This window comes from Pseudophryne corroboree, chromosome 6 (assembly GCF_028390025.1).
Source record: "Pseudophryne corroboree isolate aPseCor3 chromosome 6, aPseCor3.hap2, whole genome shotgun sequence".
Classification (NCBI taxonomy): Eukaryota; Metazoa; Chordata; class Amphibia; order Anura; family Myobatrachidae; genus Pseudophryne; species Pseudophryne corroboree.
In genome coordinates this window covers 322,990,318-323,015,233 of record NC_086449.1, presented here as the reverse complement: position 1 = coordinate 323,015,233, position 24,916 = coordinate 322,990,318, and the positions used below count along the sequence as shown (strand labels likewise).

Here is a 24,916-nt window from a genome sequence, read left to right as displayed (position 1 = left end):
ATGTTTTCTTCGAAAAAAATACAAAGCCAAAACCAAAACTCGCAAGGGCGGTTTTGGCAAAACCGGTACAGATCCAAAACCAAAACCCATGATTTGGGCCGGCGCACATCCCTAATTACAACAGGAAAGTAAAAGCTAAATCCTAGAGTGTTCTACACATGCAAAGCCGCATACCTACAAAGTGCATGTCTGATTGCTAAGGGAGATTGTGAGCTCCAGCAGTGACAAACGCTTATATACATGTGTAGTGGTACAGGCTCATGTTTAAGCCTAATCTCTTATTGTGTAAGTGCTATCATGCAGTTTGTTCAGATTGGATCTAAAGGTGCCCTGTAGAAAACAACTGCTATTACAGCATGGCCCTGACTTTCAGCATAGACAACACTCTTTAATCACTGAGTTGACAGATACCATGGTACTTAACAGGTTAAAGGTGTGAAATCTGATCTTTACAAAGTTCAGAGTACACCACAGCATTCTTTGTGCAGTATAATGATTATACAAAACGCTCCTTTCCCAGTTTCATTGAATGTGATCTGACATTTCTTCTACAGTACCGCTCCACTTTCCTGTTCTACAACATGTCTGCTCTACAGACAGCTCTGCTTGGGATTCCACTACTATGGATGCTGAAACGAGTTTTCTTCTCCTACTTGTGGCAGGACTTAAAGTTCTTCTTTAGAGCAGCTGTCTATGGTCGGAAGTTAGATAAGGAACTTCAGCGCTGCCCCTATTTTGGCATGGTGGATATTTTTTTGAAACAGGTGTCCATAAGACCAGACCAGACATTTATTTTTTACCAAGACCAGTCCTATACCTACAAGGAGATAGATCTGAAAAGCAACCAAGCGGCATGGGCTTTGCAGCAATATGCAAAGCTGACAAAAGGGGACTGTGTTGGTATCTTCATGAGTAATGAGCCGTCATATGTCTGGCTTTGGTTGGCACTAGCTAAACTAGGATGCCCAATGGCTTGTCTGAACTACAATATACGTTCTAAATCCTTTCTTCATTGCTTCAAGTGCAGTGGTGCAAAAGTGCTTATTGCTGCTCCAGGTAAAAGATCTTGATTTACGTTTTAATGCATTTATATAATATGTAGCAATTTGAATTATATGTTTTTCTTGCTACTTTATACCTAAAAAACCATCATCAGAATAATAATAATAATAATAATAATAAAAATGAAAAAGCTAGAACGTAGTGCAGGGCCATAACTAGGGGTGTGCGAGCAGTGCTATTGCACAGAGCACAGTGCTCAGGGGCAGCACCATTCCTGCCCCATGGTCTCTGCATGGCATCCTACAGGCAGTACCGCTGCTGCAGTGCAGCCCAGTGTGTCCTTTGGATTCTCCAGACATCTACACTGCAGCCTGTACAGCACCCTGGAGCATCCACAGTAGTGGTGTTCCTACTTGGCAGCTGGTGGCACAGTGCACTTGGCATGACTATCAGTTCATACACTTCACATCATAAAGCCCTGTTACGGCACTGATACTAGGTTGTGATGTAGTATCAGGAGAACCACCTAAAATAAATGTTATGGTTACATATACATTGAAATTTGTATTGATTATTATTATTATTATTTAAAATACAGGTAAAAACAAAAAAACTTCATTGAATTTATATAGGCACTTAATGTTTTTTATGCATTACATATATGTTTACAAATGTGTTTAAACCATATTTTTTAATCACTTGTCTGTGACAAAATAGGAGATTATTTATTCAAGCCACATGCATGAGGAAATGCATACATACAGTAAACACTTCTTTAGTATATCTCTTTACAAATATGAACAGGTATTTCTATAGTTGTTGCATATTAGGCAGAGGTTTGCAGAGAATATTTAATCATTCACCTAGTGTCTGCCCCATTGGACCTTACAGCTACAGTATATTCGCTGCCTCATGGACACACATTCCCATTAGGTTCATTTTGTCAGAAGGCAAATAATCTACCAGTATGTTTTTGAAATGTGAAAGGAATCCGGAGCACACTGTTAGATTTGAATCCATGTGCTGCTATCCACTGTGCAGTGGCGTAACTAGAAATTTTTCTCCCCCAAGCCAAAACATGGCACTAGTAAAGTGATGAATTTGCGCGCGCCGAAGTGGCCTTGCTGACGTGGGCGTGGCTTTGCATAAAGGGGCATGGCATTGCAGGAAAAGACTACCTTATACCCCAGTTTTGCAACCTGCACGCCCAGGCGTTGGCCACCACAGGAAAAAAAAATTATCCTGATTCATGCCCCTTACATTATTTGTCATTTTTCCTCCTTATAGTAATGCCCAGTATACGTTATGCCACACACCGCAATGCCCGTTATACATTATGCCACACACTGCAATGCCCCTGAGACATTATACCACATACCACAATGCCCGTGATATAGTATACCACACACCGTAATGCCTGTGACACATACCGCAATGCCCGTTATACCCTATGCCACACACCGCAATGCCCGTTATACATTATGCCACACACTGCAATTACCCTGAGACATTATACCACATACCACAATGCCCGTGATATAGTATACCACACACTGTAATGCCTGTGACACATACCACAATGCCCGTTATACCCTATGCCACACACAGCAATGCCCGTTATACATTATGCCACACACTGCAATGCCCCTGAGACATTATACCACATACCACAATGCCCGTGATATAGTATACCACACACCATAATGCTTGTGACACATTATGACACACACTGCAATGTCCGTGATACATTATGCCACACACCGCAATGCCCATTACACATTAAGTCCTCCAGTAAGGCTTCTAATTACTTTTAAATTACCTGCTCGTTGACAGGAGTTTCATGCTCTTGGTTCCATGCACGATGCCAGGGGTTTTCATGCTCAGGGTGTCATGCTCATTGCCAGGGGTTTCATGCGGTAGGTGTTATGCTTGTTGCCAGAGGTATCATGTGCTGGGTTTCAAGCTTGTTGCCAGGGAGTAAAATTCGTTGCCAGGGTGTCATGCTCGTTGCTAGGGGGTAATGCTCGTTGCCAGGGATTTCATGAGCTGGGTGTTGTGCTTGTAACTAGGGGGTAATGCTTGTTGCTAGGCTTGTGCTCCCAGTGCCATATATGCCCCTAGTGCCAGATATTCCCCCACAGTGCCAGATACATATATGCCCTCAGTGCCCCATATGCCCCCCCAGTGCCAGATACAGGTACTGTATACCCCCAGTGCCAAACATGCCCCCCCTGTGCCAGGTACACATATACCCCCAGCGCCAAACATGCTCCCCCAGTGCCAGGTACAGATATACCCCCCAGTGCCAAACTTGCCTCCCAGTGCCATGTACACATATACCCCCAGTGCCAAACATGCCCCCCCCCCCCCCATTGCCAGGTACAAACCCCCAGTGCCAAACATGCTCCCCCTCCTCTGCTGCTGTGCGTTTTGGGAAGGACACGGAGGGCACAGAGCGCGCCTCTCCTGTGTGTCCCTCCTGGGTCTCCGACGGCAGTGGCGTGTCTGTCAAATGAAGTGCCGGTTCATGAGCCAATCAGAGCTCACGAACGGGAACTTCATTTAACAGACACGCCGCTGCCGCCGGAGACCCAGGAGGGACACACAGGAGAGGCGCGCACTGTGCCCTCCGTGTCCTCCTTCCCAAAAATGCTGCACTAGGGGGCCGCAGACACTGCGGTCGATTGGAGGCACAGGGCGGCGCCCCCCCCCCCCCCCGCAGCCCTGCGCCTCTAAGCGACCACAGTGGCTGCGGCCCCCTAGTTACGCCAGTGCCACTGTGACACCACGCTGTCCATAACACATTTACAATGTGTTCACATTCAGATTAATATGCGATCACATACCAGGCACACTGAAATGGAACAGAAAGCAAAAAAAAATAAGTTAAAAGCATGTATCCTAAATGCAGAATTTTTATGTCAGTGGGCTCAATTAAATTCTTGGCGCATTGAATAACGCCAGGAAGGAGCTCCCAGAGCTATTCAATTTAGGGTAATACTAATTCGTAGAATGGCCATACTCACAGACTAAACAGGGTGTTTAGGCGCGAGAATGGGCATTCTCCGTCTAAATCGTAGTTGCCTACCCTCCCTCATTCTGCAGGGGACTCCCTGAAATATTAGCAATCTCCCTGACTCCCTGAATAGTTCATCAATCTAGCTGATTGCACCTTACCCCCTTTATATAGCTGTTACATTCTTGAGGAAAACAATTAAATGATACATTCAAATGGGCTCATCAACGCCATTTCCCTGCATTGTTATAAGGCACAATGATTCCTATGGCTACATGCATTTTAAATAAGGTTTCTCGTGGCCACTTACAGTATACGGAACCTCTTGTAAAACACAATACACAAACAAATCCTGTAAAATATCGGTGTCTTTTCTTTAATAAGTAGATGTTACTAACTTTGGGGCTCATTTACATTTGGATGTAAGTCATTTTACTCTCTGATATAGCAGTACATGTCCACGCTGATAGGCGTCATTGTCACAATATCCCTGACAGGCTTATTCAAAAGTAGGCAAGTATGGTCTAAAGTGCCCGCCGCGATGATGTTTTGTCTGCGCTGCTGCAAAAAACAGCATTGCAAACCTAAGTTTTGTCGGATTTCTGCTCGAACCCATAGAGGGGTGCGAGAAGAAATCCTCTAGTCAGAGATGACAGGACCTGAATTGAATAGCTCTGGAAGCTCCCTCCCGGGGCTATTCAATCCAACCAGAATTGAATATAGTCCAGTGTGTATGTAGACTTAAAATAAACTGCATAGGAATCATGTGACAACTATATTTTGATAGTATATGAAACAAATTAGCATACATCCCAACTTTTGATATGACCTGTTCAGTACAAATGAGCGCACCGCATGCTGGTCGGGTAGGAAATGCGCAGTTCACCCCTGTATAACTGTCATACTTAGCAAATATGTACAGTATACATAATTTAAAAGAAAAATGATATGTCCTAACTCATGGCTAGTTTAATTATTATATTATATTAACATGCTGTTCACCCTAGTTAATGGCTTATGCAGTGTATCCGGAAAGTATTCACAACGCTTCGCTTTTTCCACATTTTGTAATGTTACAGCCTTATTCCAAAATGAGGGGGGGGAAACATTTTTTTCCTGTAAAATTCTATACACAATCTACTGTATTGAGCAAAGGCTGTGAATACTTATGTACATGTGATTTCTTAGTTTTTTATTTTGAATAAAGTTGCAAAAAAAAATTTACGTTGTGATTATGGGGTATTGGGGGTCATTCCAACTTGAATGCTCGCTAGCTAGTTTTAGCAGCCGTGCAAACGCTATGCCGCCGCCCACTAGGAGTGTATTTTAGCTTAGCAGAAGTGCGAACGGTGGTATCGCAGAGCACCTGCAAAAAATTTTTGTGTAGTTTCAAAGTACCTCAAAGTCTACTCAGCGCTTGCGATCACTTCAGACTATTCATTTCCGGATTTGACATTACACACCCGTCCAGCGTTCGCCCAGCCACGCCTGCGTTTTCCTTGGCACGCCTGCGTTTTCCTTATCACGCCTGCGTTTTTCCGAACACTCCCTGAAAACAGTCAGTTGCCACCCAGAAACGCCCACTTCATGTCAATCACTCTGCGGCAAGCAGTGCGACTGAAATGCATCGCTAGACCCTGTGCAAAACTACATCATTAGTTGTGCCCGTACGTCGCGCGTGCGCATTGTGCCGCATATGCATGCGCAGAATTGCAGTGTATCCGGAAAGTATTCACAACGCTTTGCTTTTTCCACATTTTGTAATGTTACTCCAAAATGGGAAAAAAAAACATTTTTTCCTGTAAAATTCTATACACAATCTACTGTATTGAGCAAAGGCTGTGAATACTTATGTACATGTGATTTCTTAGTTTTTTATTTTGAATAAAGTTGCAAAAAAAATTTACGTTGTAATTATGGGGTATTGGGGGTCATTCCAAGTTGAATGCTCGCTAGCTAGTTTTAGCAGCCGTGCAATCGCTATGCCGCCGCCCCCTAGGAGTGTATTTTAGCTTAGCAGAAGTGCGAACGGTTGTATCGCAGAACGCCTGCAAACATTTTTTGTGTAGTTTCAGAGTAGCTCAAAGTCTACTCAGCGCTTGCGATCACTTCAGACTATTCAGTTCCGGATTTGACATCACACACCCGTCCAGCGTTCGCCCAGCCACGCCTGCGTTTTCCTTGGCACGCCTGCGTTTTCCTTATCACGCCTGCGTTTTTCCGAACACTCCCTGAAAACAGTCAGTTGCCACCCAGAAACGCCCACTTCATGTAAATCACTCTGCGGCAAGCAGTGCGACTGAAATGCATCGCTAGACCCTGTGCAAAACTACATCGTTAGTTGTGCCCGTGCGCATTGCGCCGCCTATGCATGCACAGAATTGCCGATTTTTAGCCTGATCGCTGCGCTGCGAACAAATTCAGCTAGCGATCAACTTGGAATGACCCCCATTGTGTGCAGAATTTTGAGGGGAAAAAATGTATTTATTCCATTTTGGAATAAGGCTGTAACATAACAAAATGTGAAGCGCTGTGAATACTTGCTGGATGCACTGTACCTAAACAATGAAAATAATAAAATTGGGTGGTAGTCAGCAGTTCCTGCAGCGCCTTGGGTGCCCTGACTCCTTAATCTGCCATTCAGTGTTGGCTGGTGTTTCAGAGCACCAAACAGTTTGGGAATCACTTTCACTAACAGTTTGGGGGCACTATTATTTGGTTAAATTACTACAAGTGAAACTAATAGTTCTTTTATTAGGACATGGGGTAGTATTTATTTATTAAGAGTGTCCTCTACTGTATATTTGAGACTATTAATCTGGTATTATTGACTAGTAAAAGGTATCCTATTTCATCAAAGTGAGAATGTTCTCCAATGTGGATTCCTTTCCTTTTTTTTCCTATTCAGTCTGATCTTTTCTATGAAAAACGACACTTCATGAAATTAACACAGACATCTCAGTACATCACTACCTAGCATAATTCCTCCTGCACAGCTCCTTTACCACACCTACCTGTGTGCCGAAATCACGTGCTTCCCTGAAAGGGGCATGGCCTTGCGGCATCCCTTTCATCACTCTGGGGGCTTGCCTAGCACTCCCAGAAATGCTGGACTGCCCCCCGAGACTGTCCCCGCATTGTGTAGATGCATGCCCACGGCATCTATGTGCCCGCTGCACGTTCAGCAAACACTGCTGTTTGTATAGCAGAGCAGCAGTGTGTGATCACCCCAACTGCCCCACACCCACTGTGGAAAACAGAAAAACGGACCTAGGAAAGCAGGACAGTTGGGAGGTGTGTTTACTGCTCTTCTGTGTGGCAACAATCTTGCACTCGATCAGCAGTGACAGTCTCGCAGGGGTGGTGGGGTGGCTATCTGCTTCAAAAAAAGAACTTAAACTTACGGTCCATCCTATTGAAATTACTCACTCATTTGAGAACATTGCTGCCCGGAGTTCGACAGGATTAGGTTTCAGAGTACTTCTCATTTACCGGCCCCCTGGAGATGGAAAGATATTTCTACAAGAAATTTGCAGACACTGTTGCTGGCCTGGTTCTGGAACATCAAAGATGGTTCATCCTCTGGGATTTCAATGGATTTCAATGGATGGGTGGATGATGAGCTCTCACGCCTTGGTAAAGACCTCATGTGCACAGTGAATGGTCTGAGCTTCACACAGGTCATTTCTTCTGCCACACATAAAAAGGGTCACACTCTTGATCTTGTCTTTCAGATTGGATTAGAAGTCACTGACCTAAAAATAAACCCAGTCATCTAGTCAGACCAACACTCCCTTTGGTTCTCAGCTGCAACCCCTCAAATAAGATCTCTGCCCGTGGAGTTGACCAGGCATCGTCCAAGAATAGTAAACCAAGGTTGTAAACCACAACGTCGATCTCCCTGGTTCGACAACAGTGTTAGTAAGCTCAAGAAAAGGGGGAGTAGACTGGAAAGATGATGGAGGAAGACTAACCTAGTGGATAACAAAATAAAACTAATAAAGCATAACAAAGAATATCAATCAACAATCACCAATAAGAAATCACAGTTTCTGTCAAATGAGATTACGGCAGCAAACAATAGGCCAGCTCACCTTTTCCGCACAGTGGAGATGCTTTGCAAGCAAGCATGCCTGCAGACTGATGAAACTCTCTCCCAGGCAAGGTGCAATGAGTTTGCAAACTTCTTTGCAGATAAAATATCCACCATCCGGGCTGGAATCTCCACAGTGCCATAAAAGGAGGGCCAAACTACAAAGCCTCCCAATATAAGCCACCTGCCTTCATGGACCAGCTTTGACCCAGTGGATGTGAAGGACATTGCTGAAATTGATCGTATTTTGCGTCCCGCCACCTGTGATCTGGACCCTGCCTAAACCAAGCTTCTTATAGGTTGGTCCTGTGTTTGCAAAAATTGTTCAGTGCTCTTTGCAGACAGGCATTTTCCCTGGACCCCTAAAGAAAGCAATTGTTAGACCTCTTCTTAAAAAATGTAGATCCCGACTTCATGACTAACTACAGACTGGTTTCAAACCTTCCCTTTCTAGGAAAGGTTATTGAGAAAGTGGTTGCAAATCAACTGGAAACCCACCTGACAACCCATGATATTTATGATCCATTCCATCAGGATTCAGGAGAAGACATAGCACTGAAACAGCCCTGGTGTGTGTGTTAAATGATCTTCTGATGGCAAGAGACAGAGGTGACTGTTCAATATTAATCCTTCTGGATCTCTCTGCAGCATTTGATACCATGGACCATGGGCTTCTGATTGAGCGACTAATATATTTTTGTCGACTGGATGGCACAGTCCTAAGCTGGTTCAAATTGTTTCTCATAGGCAGGTCACAGAGAGTATCCTCTGGAGTATACTCATCACCATCAGTGCCATTGCCATGTGGTGTCCCACAAGGATCTATACTATCCCCCATGCTTTTTGCAATATACATGCTCCCGCTGGGTGAAATAATCAGGCGCCATGGCCTGGTCAACCACTGCTATGCAGATGATACACAACTGTACTTGTCCTTTGCTCCGGGCACTGATAACCCAATAGCAACCCTAAATAGGACCACAACATCAAAGGACAAGACTGCAGCATAGCCAACCAACTGGACTTACACTCGGGGATTCAAAATTACAAACCACTGATCGTGTGCGGAATCTTGGCTTTGTTCTGGAAGGTGGCTTGACACTTAAACATCAGATATCAGCCACAATCAAATCCTCATTCTTTCACCTGAGGAACATAGCCAGAATCAAGCACTTAATTCCCTCAGATGATCTGCCAAAAGTAATACATGCGTTTGTATCATCTCGATTAGTCTACTGTAATGCCCTCTATCTTGGTCTCCCAGAAAAAGAAACACAGATGCCAGGCTGTTAACCAACCAGCCCAACTCTAGCCTCATAACACCCATCCTCTACTCCCTTCACTGGCTGCCTGTAAGATGGCGAATCATCTTCAAGATTGGCTTACTGAGTTTCAAAGCACTACATGACCAGGGCCCAAGGTACCTGAAGCAGCTTCTGTTCCCATACTGCACCACTCGATTACTGCGATCTATAAATGAAGGACTTTTCGCAGTACCTAGAATCTCCCGTAATTCATCTGGGAGTCGAGCTTTTAGTCATGCGGCTCCGACTCTATGGAACTCACTTCCCCGCACAGGGCGAGAGGCCCCAACTATCGAATCCTTCAAAAGTAAACTCAAGACTTTCCTGTTTACTCAAGCATTTCCATAATGTCGCTTTAGTATCTACAAGCTTCTGTATTTTATAAAAAGCTGTTCTGTACTTCATTATTTTCTGTACTATATTATGCTATGTGTCTGTTAAGCGCCTTGAGTCCTATTGGAGAAAGAGCGCTATATAAATAAAATTATTATTATTAATTATTAAACATTCTAGGTACAAAATGGAAAGGTGAAGGTAGGCAGAGACTAATAAAGTATATCACTCATAAAATAATGAGTAACAGAATCTGATGAACTTTGAAAGTGGGATGACTGTTTGCAGACGCAGCAGCAGTGCAAGCTTTAGCAAAGTGGATGCACTGGTGAATTATTTTTGGGTAGCAGTTGTGTGCATATAGTGGACCAGCAGACAGAAACTATCTGAAAGGCAGGTCTGTGGTCGTAAAAAGCTACTGGATGCTTATGCATGCTAATGGACAGTGGGTAGGCTTCTGCAGTCTCGAGATGCACGAAACGCATAGGGACGTACTGACTTACCTACCTACCTACCTACTCACCTACAGCCACAGTTTTTATCTTGGACTATTTATATTGTTACCAGCTCTGATAGATGATTCCTGATTAAGGGCCTAATTCAGTTTGGATCGCAGTAAGCGATGGCGGGAGGTGGCGGTCAGCATGCTGGGCTGCCTTGCCCTGCAAGGGGCGGTCCCCAGCATGCAAAGAAAAGGATTGCAAATTCCGCTAATTAGTAGAATTTGCAATCCTTACTGAATTTGGCCCTAAGGACACTATACTACAAGGACTTCACTGAGACTTATTGATACCATCATGTCTATGCAGATAAGCACTTTGTTTTTTTATTCTGTGTATGTTCTGTTTTTTGTTTGCTGTGTTATTGCAATAAATAAATTTTTATAAAAATATATTGTATTGTTAAGAATTTCTTTTATCTCCACATGCCATTTTCAGAACTATACATGCCCATGTGATAATGGAAGCCGTGTTACTATCTGATACACAGAATTTAGTGATGAGCAAGTTTGGTTCCTCGGAAACCGAACCCCCCCGAACTTCACCCATTTTACACGGGTCCGAGGCATACTCGGATTCTCCCGTATGGCTCGGTTAATCCGAGCGCGCCCGAACGTCATCATCCCGCTGTCGGATTCTCGCGAGATTCGGATTCTATATAAGGAGCCGCGCGTCGCCGCCATTTTCACTCGTGCATTGGAAATGTTAGGGAGAGGACGTGGCTGGCGTCCTCTCCGTTTATTAATGTTGCTGCAAATATTTGTGCTTATTGCTTAATTGTGGGGACTGGGGAGCAGCTGTATTATATAGGAGGAGTACAGTGCAGAGTTTTGCTGATCAGTGACCACCAGTTTTATCCGTTCTCTGCCTGAAAAACGCTCCATATCTGTGCTCAGTGTGCTGCATATATCTATGCTCACACTGCTTTATTGTGGGGAGTGGGGACCAGCAGTATTATATAGGAGGAGTACAGTGCAGAGTTTTGCTGACCAGTGACCACCAGTATTATACGTTGTCTGCCTGAAAAACGCTCCATATCTGTGCTCAGTGTGCTGCATATATCTGTGCTCACACTGCTTTATTGTGGGGACTGGGGACCAGCAGTATTATATAGGAGGAGTACAGTGCAGAGTTTTGCTGACCAGTGACCACCAGTATTATACGTTGTCTGCCTGAAAAACGCTCCATATCTATGCTCAGTGTGCTGCATATATCTGTGCTCACACTGCTTTATTGTGGGGACTGGGGACCAGCAGTATTATATAGGAGGAGTACAGTGCAGAGTTTTGCTGACAGTGACCACCAGTATATATAGCAGTACGGCACGGAAGGCCACTGCTCTACCTACCTCTGTGTCGTCAAGTATACTATCCATCTAGATTCTATACCTGTGGTGCATTTTAGTTTTGCAGTTTGCTGACAGTGACAACCAGTATATATAGCAGTACGGTACGGAAGGCCACTGCTCTACCTATCTCTGTGTCGTCAAGTATACTATCCATCTAGATTCTATACCTGTGGTGCATTTTAGTTTTGCAGTTTGCTGACAGTGACCACCAGTATATATAGCAGTACGGTACGCAAGGCCACTGCTCTACCTACCTCTGTGTCGTCAAGTATACTATCCATCTAGATTCTATACCTGTGGTGCATTTTAGTTTTGCAGTTTGCTGACAGTGACCACCAGTATATATAGCAGTACGGTACGGAAGGCCACTGCTCTACCTACCTCTGTGTCATCAAGTATACTATCCATCTAGATTCTATACCTGTGGTGCATTTTAGTTTTGCAGTTTGCTGACAGTGACCACCAGTATATATAGCAGTACGGTACGGAAGGCCACTGCTCTACCTACCTCTGTGTCGTCAAGTATACTATCCATCCATACCTGTGGTGCATTTCAGTTGTGCGCAGTATATATAGTAGTAGGCCATTGCTATTGATACTGGCATATAATTCCACACATTAAAAAATTGAGAACAAAAATTTGGAGGTTAAAATAGGGAAAGATCAAGATCCACTTCCACCTCGTGCTGATGCTGCTGCCACTAGTCATGGCCGAGACGATGAAATGCCATCAACGTCGTCTGCCAAGGCCGATGCCCAATGTCATAGTAGAGAGCATGTAAAATCCAAAAAACAAAAGTTCAGTAAAATGACCCAAAAATCAAAATTGTAAGCGTCAGATGAGAAGCATAAACTTGCCAATATGCCATTTACGACACGGAGTGGCAAGGAACGGCTGAGGCCCTGGCCTATGTTCACGGCTAGTGGTTCAGATTCACATGAGGATGGAAGCACTCATCCTCTCGCTAGAAAAATGAAAAGACTTAAGCTGGCAAAAGCACAGCAAAGAACTGTGCGTTCTTCTAAATCACAAATCCCCAAGGAGAGTCCAATTGTGTCGGTTGCGATGCCTGACCTTCCCAACACTGGACGGGAAGAGCTTGCGCCTTCCACCATTTGCACGCCCCCTGCAAGTGCTGGAAGGAGCACCCGCAGTCCAGTTCCTGATAGTCAAATTGAAGATGTCACTGTTGAAGTACACCAGGATGAGGATATGGGTGTTGCTCGCGCTGGGGAGGAAATTGACAAGAAGGATTCTGATGGTGAGGTGGTTTGTTTAAGTCAGGCACCCGGGGAGACACCTGTTGTCCGTGGGACGAATATGGCCATTGACATGCCTGGTCAAAATACAAAAAAAATCACCTCTTCGGTGTGGAATTATTTCAACACAAATGCGGACAACAGGTGTCAAGCCGTGTGTTGCCTTTGTCAAGCTGTAATAAGTAGGGGTAAGGACGTTAACCACCTAGGAACATCCTCCCTTATACGTCACCTGGACCGCATTCATCAGAAGTCAGTGACAAGTTCAAAAACTTTGGATGACAGCGGAAGCAGTCCACTGACCACTAAATCCCTTCCTCTTGTAACCAAGCTCCTGCAAACCACACCACCAACTCCCTCAGTGTCATGTCACTGGCAAGTCTGACGAGTCCTCTCCTGCCTGGGATTCCTCCGATGCATCCTCCTTCACATTCTCCCGCAACTGGGGGTGCGAGTAAAAGGCTAAGAATTCCGAGCCCACCCGCTGGTGGTGATGCAGAGCAGTCTGGAGCGAGTGCTGACATCTGGTCGGACTGAAGGACCTGCCAACGATTACTGACATGTCGTCTACTGTCACTGCATATGATTCTGTCACCATTGAAAGAATGTGGAGGATTATATGAGTGACCGCATCCAAGTAGGCACGTCAGACAGTCCGTACGTATACTGGCAGGAAAAAGAGGCAATTTGGAGGCCCTTACACAAACTGGCTTTATTCTACCTAAGTTGCCCTCCCTCCAGTGTGTACTCTGAAAGAGTGTTTAGTGCAGCCGCTCACCTTGTCAGCAATCTGCGTACGAGGTTACTTCCAGAAAATGTGGAGAAGATGATGTTCATCAAAATGAATTATAATCATTACCTCCGTGGAGACATTCACCAGCAATTGCCTCCAGAAAGTACACAGGGATCTGAGATGGTGGATTCCAGTGTGGACGAATTAATAATCTGTGAGGAGGGGGATGTACACAGTGAAAGGGGTGAGGAATCGGAGGATGATGAGGAGGTGGACATCTTGCCTCTGTAGAGCCAGTTTGTGCAAGGAGAGATTGATTGCTTCTTTTTTGGTGGGGGCCCAAACCAACCAGTCATTTCAGTCACAGTCGTGTGGCAGACCCTGTCGCTGAAATGATGGGTTCGTTAAAGTGTGCATGTCCTGTTTATACAACATAAGGGTGGGTGGGAGGGCCCAAGGACAATTCCATCTTGCACCTCTTTTTTCTTTCATTTTTCTTTGCATCATGTGCTGTTTGGGGACTATTTTTTTAAGTGCCATCCTGTCTGACACTGCAGTGCCACTCCTAGATGGGCCAGGTGTTTGTGTCGGCCACTTGTGTCGATTAGCTTAGTCACACAGCGACCTTGGTGCGCCTCTTTTATTCTTTGCATCATGTGCTGTTTGGGGACAATTTTTTTGAAGTGCCATCCTGTCTGACACTGCAGTGCCACTCCTAGATGGGCCAAGTATTTGTGTCGGCCACTTGTGTCGCTTAGCTTAGTCACACAGCGACCTTGGTGCGCCTCTTTTTTTCTTTGCATCATGTGTTGTTTGGGGACTATTTTTTTGAAGTGCCATCCTGTCTGACACTGCAGTGCCACTCCTAGATGGGCCAGGTGTTTGTATCTGCCACTTGTGTCGCTTAGCTTAGTCACACAGCGACCTTGGTGCGCCTCTTTTTTTCTTTGCATCATGTGCTGTTTGGGGACTATTTTTTTGAAGTGCCATCCTGCCTGACACTGCAGTGCCACTCCTAGATGGGCCAGGTGTTTGTGTCGGCCACTTGTGTCGCTTAGCTTAGCCATCCAGCGAATTCGGTGCAAATTTTAAGACTAAAAATAATATTGTGAGGTGTGAGGTGTCCAGAATAGACTGAAAATGAGTGTAAATTATGGTTATTGAGGTTAATAATACTATGGGATCAAAATGACCCCCAAATTCTATGATTTAAGCTGTTTTTGAGGTTTTTTTGTAAAAAAAACACCCGAATCCAAAACACACCCGAATCCGACAAAAAATTTTCAGGGAGGTTTTGGCAAAATGCGTCCGAATCCAAAACACGGCAGCGAAACCGAATCCCAAACCAAAACACTAAACCCGAAAAATTTCCGGTGCACATCTCTAACAGAATTCACTGTTAACACAGCACAAAGCACTTTATTTACCATCATGGCACTTCATCCCCACTCCTTAATTCATTGTTGTGCAGTATCACACTATTTTTTTTATTTTTTTTGTATGCTGCTATGCTGGGGTCATGAGTGATTGAGATTATGCTGACATCATCTATATACATTTCAAAGTTGCGATAAACCAAGTACTGTGTGGCATACTTGCCTGCCCTCCCGGAACAATCGGGTGGCACTGCCACATCCCCGGAAGAGTATGCAAGTCTCCCGAATCCTTCCTCTACCCCCCGCAACTCCCTGCTCCCTATCTCGAGCCTCCGCAAAAGTGGGCGGTCTGGGGGAAAAGTAATCTCGCCATTGCATAGCAGGAGGTCTGACTATGATGACGCGATCCACAGCCACGCCCCTTGCACAACCCCCTTTACTGTGGAAAACTCCTGCGCCACCCCTTATATTAAGTCAGCAACCCCCTGAACAGGCAGCGATATATGAAAGACAACACAGACAAGCCTTAAAGAATTACCATCTGGTATGCAGACTTTCTATTGTGACAACAAGCACTTAATTGTTTGCACTTTACCCCTGTCACAAATGAGATACTTAGACCCTCTTACCCTACTTGGCACTGCTGATTTACTAGCTGGTGCATGTCTGCTGATTAGTCATGTCAGCATTCTCTTATAGCTGTAGAACAGCACAGCAAGAGTGCTGCCATCTTGCACGAAGTCAGCTGAGACAGATTTAACTTTTCACAATGTACCTGAAGGGACAAATATTATTTGAGTCTCTCTTTGGCCATCTGACATGTTATAACTTATCAAAAATTCAAGATGGTTCCTACCATTGGGCAATATTTAAAAAATAACTGAAGAGGTGAGTGGATAAAGGTATTATGTAATAATTTTCTGAAGAAAAATTATTATTATTATTATTATTTTTTTTTAATGGATGAAGGTGTTCATGATATAGGCACCATCGTAACAATGTTATTTTAAATGTTGGTTTATTTACTGATATATTTACTGTGTAAAAGTGCTTGCAGTCTAACCCTCTGCCAAGTGCTTAGCCCCAACCGTCACCTCTAGAAGCCTCACCCTAACCCTTCCCCAAGTGCCCAACCCAAACCCTAGCCCTCACCCTAACAATCATGATAACCATGTGTTGACAATTTCTGCTGATCATTTGCATGTTGACCTTTGGAACCTTATGACTCTGTCAACCTAAGTTCCTGCCTACCCTTTTATCTGTCATCCTTTTGACCATGTTGACCTTTTGACCCTGTCATCCTATTGACTCTCGACCATCTTGTATGTTCCTATTGATCGTCTATCTATTTACTGTCTTTCATCCTGATACCATTTACATAATGTGTGTCAGATTCACTTTATTTATCAGTAATAGAGAAATGTGGCCACTAATTACAAACACATATAGCTGTGTTTTGTGACAAGAATTAAATATTATTCATTGCTATTTATCATTGGCCTAGAGGTGTGACAACACTTGTGAAAACCCGCAAGCGCTTTCACATTATTATGACTTAGAAGTGCTTAATAAACTGGCCATGGAGTGTACAAAATAAAGGTTTCCTTTAATGTATTATTCTTCATTTATCATGTAGTTCCTGCATATCTTCCTATTCTGTTTTAGTTGAGGTTTATCCAGTAATATACTATACACAGTATTACTGTATGTCACTGTCTAAAGGTCATATTGTGTCTCTTGTATCTATCTATCTATCTATCTATCTATCTATCTATCTATGAGATTAATTGCGTTGATGCAGTCTGGATTCTAGATACTACTGCATTATTTTGTTAATTTCTAACAATTGTTAAATAATATTTGGTACAGTACTAACATAATTGTGGTTGAGCCTTCATGAGAACACCGCTTTTTCATTTAACTAGAACTGAAGAAAGCTGTGGAGGAAGTGTTACCTGCTCTGGCAGAGGAAGGAGTGCTGGTGTTTTACCTGAGCAGAGATTCTGCCACTGATGGAGTTCACAGTCTACTTGATAAAGTGGAAGCTGCTTCTGAAGAGCCAGTTCCTCGATCTCTTAGATCAGATCTTACTGCAAAATCACCAGCTTTGTATATATACACATCTGGAACTACAGGTAACCTCTTAATTGTTTTGTTTCTAATTAGCTTTTTCATTATCAGAAAATTGGTGCACGCAGGGGGGAGAGGGGTTCTGAGTACCCATAAAGCCCCCCTGGTGGACCAAATGTTGTTTTTTGTGTGCTTACCGTGGTCCTAAAGCTCACAATTGCAGCCTAGAGCCTTATGCATTGTGCCGCTATTCACCGACCTGTGGAGAGGAGTCCTGAATGGCACTCTACTTCCCCTGTATTATATATACTTCACTATAGGAGATAGTATCTATTCTATAAAAGCCTTACAACAGTCAGTATAGGGACTCATCAATACCCTGAGTTTGGTACATTCAGCGAAACCATGTAAGAGTTTTGTTATATTTTGTGTTGAATTTGAATTTATACTGTGTGTTATGTGTGTGTGTGTGTGTGTGTGTGTGTGTGTGTGTGTGTGTGTGTGTGTGTATATATATATATATATATATACACAAGATTTGGATGGCAGCACTCCCATAAACAAAGTATTCGAACCCGGTGCCCTCCTAAACCCGCATGGCTACGGGTCAAATATACAGTCCAATAGGCGGCACTTCGGTAAATGATACATGAAACAGCTGTTTCATGTATCATTTACCGGAGTGCCGCCTATTGGACTGTATATATATATTTATATATATATTTGAAACAATGTTATAGAGGTGCGCTGGTCAGTTAAAGATAAAGCATCAAGTCCACAGGTCAGAACTCTGGGCTGTAACACCGGTACTCTTCAGTACCACAGCAACTCTCCAAAAATCTCTCTGATCGCCTGGAGCAAATAACTTTCTAGAAACAAGGATGAAAGGAGAATGCGCTCATAGTGCAGATCAATTTTAATTTTTATTATTTTTAAAAACAATATCTCAGGTCAGGTCAAACAACATTAGTAGGACTCGTACTCTGAAAATATATATATTGTTGCAGAGACAGCATGATCCTACTTGAGGTTAATGTGCAATGGCAGGATTTTGCAGGATTGGAGCAGCAACAATAGGAATTAGTAGTGGCGGTTGGGAGGTACCTGACCCTGGGAAAATTAAATAAAGTCAAGGGTAACAGCCAGTACCTAAGCCCAGAACCCAGGTCCCCATTGTTAAACCAATCAACCCAGATTCTACACCTGTGTGTTTTGACTGTGGCAAGCTAGGATATATGCGGCAGGGTTGCCCAAAACACGGTGAGCCAATTGATCGCAGTAAAGGAAGAGCAACCCGATCTGTGATCTGCATTTCTGCTGGAAACATTTCTACAGCAGAAACCACCTTGTTTTGGCTACCGGTACAAGTGGAAGGTCGGGAGACCTGGGCCTTAGTTGATATTGGCAGCAAGCTGACCATCATCTCTGCAAACCTGGTTCCTTCAGGGTATGACCAGGTCTTACCTCCTGTAAAGGTACAGTGCATTCATGGAGATGTAAAGGTATGCCCATGGGTGCAGCTACCAATAGTAATAAAAGGGCGATCATTAAAGTTGGTAGCCGCAGTAACCTCCAAACCACCTTACCGGCTGATACTGTGCCGTGATTTCCCATTGTTACAGGAGATGGTTACATGGCATGATGTCAGCAGGCGAACAATGGCTGGAGTGTCCCATTAGTCAAGGGCTATGGAATACCAAAGCTTAGTGACTGCAAAAGCCTCTTTGGCCAGTGAATTACAGGTGGAGAGGGAGACCAAGGCCCAGTGGGTTCCCACTGGTGAGCAGGTATCTTTACAGGACTTTGGACGAGGCCAGCAAGAAGATGGGAATTTTGTTAATGCATTTGAAAAGGTATTATTATACGGCAGCAGTGGACATATAGCAGCAGCGTATAATGACTGATGGCCAGGACACTACCACTGGTCTGATGCAGCAAAACACAACAACACTGTAAGGGACTTGTTGTTGTTGTTGTTGTTATTATTATTATACGGCAGCAGTGGACATATAGCAGCAGCGTATACCACTGTGACTGCCTCGTCACTGGAATGACTGATGGCCAGGACACTACCACTGGTCTGATGCAGCACAACACAGCAACACTGTAAGGGACTTGTTGTTGTTATTATTATTATTATTATTATTATTATTATTATTATTATACGGCAGCAGTGTACATATAGCAGCAGCGTATATCGTCACTGGAATGACTGATGAGACAGGACACTACCACTGGTCTGATGCAGCACAACACAACAACACTGTAAGGGACTTGTTGTTGTTATTATTATTATTATTATTATTATTATTATTATACGGCAGCAGTGTACATATAGCAGCAGCGTATATCGTCACTGGAATGACTGATGAGACAGGACACTACCTCTGGTCTGATGCAGCACAACACAACAATACTGTAAGAGACTTGTGGTTGTTGTTGTTGTTGTTGTTGTTATTATTATTATTATTATTATTATTATACGGCAGCGGTGTACATATAGCAGCAGCGTATATCGTCACTGGAATGACTGATGAGACAGGACCCTACCACTGGTCTGATGCAGCACAACACAACAATACTGTAAGAGACTTGTGGTTGTTGTTGTTATTATTATTATTATACGGCAGCAGTGGACATATAGCAGCAGCGTATATCGTCACTGGAATGACTGATGAGACAGGACACTACCACTGGTCTGATGCAGCACAACACAGTCAACAACACTTTATACAGCTACACTGGCAGGAGAGGACACCAACATTGTGACTGCCTGGACTGATGCAGCACAATACACTGTGACTACACTGGACTGGACTTAGCAGCACAACACAGCACAAGACTTGCCACCCCACTTTCTCGCCCCCACACAGACACTGGAGGATGGAGACACATCCTCTCACTACACTCTCCGAGACTGGAGTAAAAATGGCCACGACGCACGGCTCCTCATATGGAATCCAAATCCCAAATCCCGCGAGAATCCGACAGCGGGATGATGACGTTTTGCCGAGTTCGGGTTTCCGAGTCATGCGGGAAAACCTGAGCCTGACTCGAATCCGGGCTCGGAAGGCAAAGTCCGGTATGGTTCGGTTCTCTGAGAACCGAACCTGCTCATCTCTACTTTAAATATGTGTTCCGTTAAGGGACACATTGCTTCCAATGCTTGACCAGCCGGCTGGATGATAGGACTGGAGGTGTGGGGTTTATTCTAGGAAGCCATTTGTGATGTACTACCAACATGTCTGTAACCTGTGAACAACTTGCCTCTGATAATGTTCATTTATATATACAGTATAAGCCTAATATACATCAGCCAGGACAACATTTGGTAACATTTTGATACAAAAATATAAAAATAATATGTCAGTGCTCAGTTTTCCATATATTCACAGGTAAATATAGTACCAGCTGCATAGTAATAAGCATGGTATATGGGCCTAATTTGGTATGGAATGAATCAGCGATACGTTCACATACTGAAGCCCTTGTGCATTGTGCACACGTGCAGGAGCCACACTGCACATGCACACACAGTGAGATGCGATGGCATCTACCTGACTGACAGCAGAGGCGTTTGTGGGTGAGGGCATCGACGTTGCATTTATGGGTCGACGTTGCGGCATTGGTTGGTGCTACCGGACAAGGCAGGCATGTCCGGACCATTTGCGGGGCATACTGTGGGGCTGCGTGACATCACACGCAGCCGCTGCGACCCAAAACATGGTGGACCAGTGACCAAACACATCGTGGCCCGGCAACTGCCTTCACAGCTAAGCTGCGGAGACAGGGGGCTACCCTATACATGTAGGCACTTCACTGTTTAGCGAAGCGCTCACATTTTAGAGGGGGGGGCAGGACCCAGCATGCGGGGAGACCTTGCCCTGTGGTGGGTGGACCCCCGGATGTTAGTGGAATGAGTTGTGGTTGTGCGTATTTTCACACAACTACAACTCATGCTGAATTAGGCCCTATGGGGGTCATTCCGACCCGTTCGCATGCAGCGGTTTCTCGCTGCGGTGCGAACGGGTGCGGAATGCACATGCACGGCGGCCGCATTGCGCGTGCACGACATTGCCCGGCGACAGGGGTCGCCGGGTTACGAAGCGTCCAGCGAACAAAGCGGTCGCAGTGCGGACCACTAAGAAGATTGACAGGAAGAAGGCGGTCCTGGGCGTCTCCACAGCATTGGCGGACGTTTTCGGGGAGTGGATTGAAAAACGCAGGCGTGTCCAGACCAACGGAGGGTGGATGTCTGACGTCAGAAGCAGCTCCAGCATCGCAGGGATCATCGCACAGGGTAAGTATGTCCAGGGCTACTCTGAAACTGCTTGAAATGTTTTTAGCTTAGCAGGGCTGCACAAGCGATCGCAGCCCTGCTAAGCTAAAATACACTCCCCCATAGGCGTGGACTGTTTATCGCAGCAACAGCTAAAAGTTGCTGGCTGCGATCAACTCGGAATGACCACCTATGTTTTTGGATTCCTCTACATCGCAAGAAGCTTATTTAGGTAGGATTTCAATTCTAAAAGTGTCTTTCAGCAAAGAAGCTTTGTTTTTATTATTTTCTTTTACATACTTACCAGATATTTTCTATTCCCTAAATACTCTCATACAGTACTCATAAATGTCACAAAACACTTACAATGTGATAAAGCTGAATATTTATCGTATATAAAACCCTTTATGAGGTCTAAGAACACTGTACGCTATTTACGTGTGAAGTACCGTAAGGGTACGCTCGTTGCGTAACAATCGCTCAGCCGTAGTCGAGACGCTCAAGCGTCACGTTCGCTCACGGCCAAGAGATCACTGGCAGGCACGCTATTGGCTGCTGACTAACGTAATGATTCGCTATAGCGTAGCGGACGCTCGGGACCACGAGGAGATCACCAGCGGCGCTGACGCTCACAATGTTAAACCTTTAAATCTAAACCATAAACAATGCAGTATGCTGTAAAACCTTAGTGTAGAGATAGGGTGTAGATGCAACACAATGTAACCTTATTAACTCAAAAGCTGTTTGAGCGTCACCGACGCTCTGAGAATACTTAACACTATAAGAAATACACAGATACCTGGGCTTAGGGTCCAACGCCTAATATATATATATATTCTGAATGATATACTTGCAAAAGAATTAATACAAATACAAATCATACACTACAATATAACATAGACTACCTAACCAGATAACTACACAGGAAATATAATACAATTACTATTTAAGGGAAAATAAGAGAGAAAGAGGAGAAGAGAGAGAGAGAGAGAAATTGGCCCACAATAACAAGAAGATCAATATAGTTGCGGAGAAAAACTTACGCACAAGGGGAAACGATCGCATGCGCCTCTGGACATCCAGCTCCCGATTTTCAGCAATGATAACCGTTGAAGAGTGAGTGCTGGATGTGATCGGCCTGTCTATTTATGCCCCACACACAATGCAATTCAATGGTCCCTACAATCTCATTGTTCATTGGACACAGGAATTCCTCCTCGCATTATAACAAAAGGTCATAGGTTGATTCATACAGGTGGGCCGTGACTATTTCCAACAGCTCAGGTGGGAGGGAAACTGGGTTTCCCGCCGCATGGATAAGTAAGTGCAAATACAGTAAATGTTCATTAACTTCTTATGTCCATAACTATTCGCACGAGCGATTAATCCGCTTCAAACCAACACCGGAATATTGCTAATTAAATACTCTTCTGATGGGTACTAAACACCACTGTATTACTCCTGTCTGACCCTTCGTATCAAACAAAGAGGGATTTCTCTGTTCACGAACATTCTATATTAACCAAACTTTCAGAATCTATCAAAGGGACCATGATCTACAAAATACATTATATAGTGAAAATATGTAACGATTGAGTCGCACGCTACGATCACATAAACTCTACCGTAAATACGCATACCGTGCGCCTGCGGGTGCCCGCGACTGTGAGTATGCGCACGTACGGGAGAGCGTACGCATGCGCAGCACGGACCTGTGTGAGGTGCAAATATGGTAGTGTGCATAGAGATATTTTTCTGACTTTGACAGTCCACCCTTTGGCAGTCAACCATAACTGCCACCTTCTAAAACATTTCAAAAAGAGAAAAATATATGTCAGGGGTTAATACATTTACATGGTTGGGTAGGGGAGGAGAGGAGAAGGTAGGAAAAGGGTATGACCTAGTGAGATAGCAGAAGCATGTGTGTATGAATCCGTGCTTGGGGGTCATGTATCATCGTGCCGTACGTGTTTTAAATCAAGCTTCGAGGTATTGCGAAGTATACATTTGAATTCCTTCTTATCCCATGGTACGGGTCTGTGGATGGGCTGTCAAACTTTACCGAGCTCTTTTCGGCTTTGGTTGTAACAAAATGGGGGAGCACATTTTAGTTGATGATACATGAATGGGGGAGATATGTGATTGCTGGTATCTGTGCCTGTATTCCCTATCGACTATGTGTGTCATTACCTGAGGGTTGTAGAAATGAAGAAAAGACATAATTACGGTAAATGCGGTGGTATTCTATGTCAGGTAAATGTACATTCGTCGATTGAGGTCTTGTTTGGTGTCTGTTGAATGCAGTCTTCTTTGTGCTTTTGCCCATAAGGTGCGAGCAAAAGCTGTCAATGTCCATAGATTTACAAAAGTGTTGGGCTAGCGTAATTTTAAAATTTCTAGGGAAACTGGGGATCCATGGCATAGTTCATCAAAAATCTGTGTATCTGGTTGTCAAAACTTCTTCTTTAATCCATCTGTTGTCTGTATATCGGCTCATCAAACTCCTCGTCCAAGTGGGTCTTTTTACCTTGGAGAAAACGGAAAAACAGGTGAAAGAAACGGACCGTAGAAATCGCATTTTCATCACATCATTGTTTCTACCGTTGGGTCATAAATCAAGTCCATTGGAATTACAGTTTCCTCACTCCTTAAACTCATTACCCTAGTACGACGATTGCACTTCATTAAAGCCTGCCCGCATCTAAATATCAAGCCAATCGTTATGATAACACCTAAGATACATAGGAGAAACTTCCCAACATCCATTATGACTCCTTGAGCCCAGTCTCCTAAACCAGAGAACCAATTTCGCGGGTTCAACCATGACACCCAACCAGTCAGCTCATTACCTACAGCAGCAAGAGTGAGATTGTGTCTCCTGCGAAATTCCCACTTCAGTTGGAGAATATCGTCCATCTTTTGGTCTATGACCTCGACCGGGTCCTCGGTGCTATTCGTAATATATGTGCAACATTTCACGCCGTATTGTGTTGCCAGTGTGACACAATATCCGCCTGTCACTGCTGTGAGATAATTAAGAACCATTCTATGCTGTACCAGTTCCGTTTTATAAGCTTGAAGTTCTCTTCCAGTATACCTAAACGTGTCATCATACATTTCAGTGATATTATCTAACAAATTTGCAAGTGCAGATATGTATTTATAATTCAACACTCCTCTGGCGGTGCGAGTGATGTCTAACGCGATTAGAAACTGAATCCCGGTGGATTCATGGATCATGTCAGAGGCCGGATGCTCTGTTCTTTCTATCAGGTGCCGTTTAACTACGTGCTCGTAATGGGTGTGAGTATAAGGAGTTTGGGCAACACGGTGTATGTCTTTCATTTTGTCATGTGATACAGTCATTACTTCAGGCAGTACTTTTCCAATATAACACAATCCTTCAGAGTTTGGGGCAAGCCACTTATACGCCTTTCTCCCGCATATGAAATATGCATCATCGGGGAGAACATATGGGACGGAGTAGGACATAACCATATTACACACCTTCCATGTGAAATCTCCTAACCCTAATTCTTCCATCTGCTTAGTACACGTATCAGGTTGTACGATATGTGCACAGTATCCTGGTGATACCTCTC

General features: G+C 44.1%; 1 protein-coding gene across 2 annotated transcripts in view; it reads left to right on the top strand.

The window, feature by feature from the left end:
- The first annotated feature begins 503 nt into the window (after nt 1-503).
- Nucleotides 504-24,916, top strand: part of LOC134932159 (long-chain fatty acid transport protein 2-like) — a 266,805-nt gene continuing 242,392 nt past the window's right edge. For both annotated transcript variants that reach the window (XM_063926307.1, XM_063926306.1), the window contains exons 1-2: nt 504-1,056; nt 16,891-17,100. In XM_063926307.1, the coding sequence (XP_063782377.1) occupies nt 582-1,056; nt 16,891-17,100 (685 nt within the window). In that variant the 5' untranslated portion in view covers nt 504-581. The remainder of the gene's footprint in view (nt 1,057-16,890; nt 17,101-24,916) is intronic.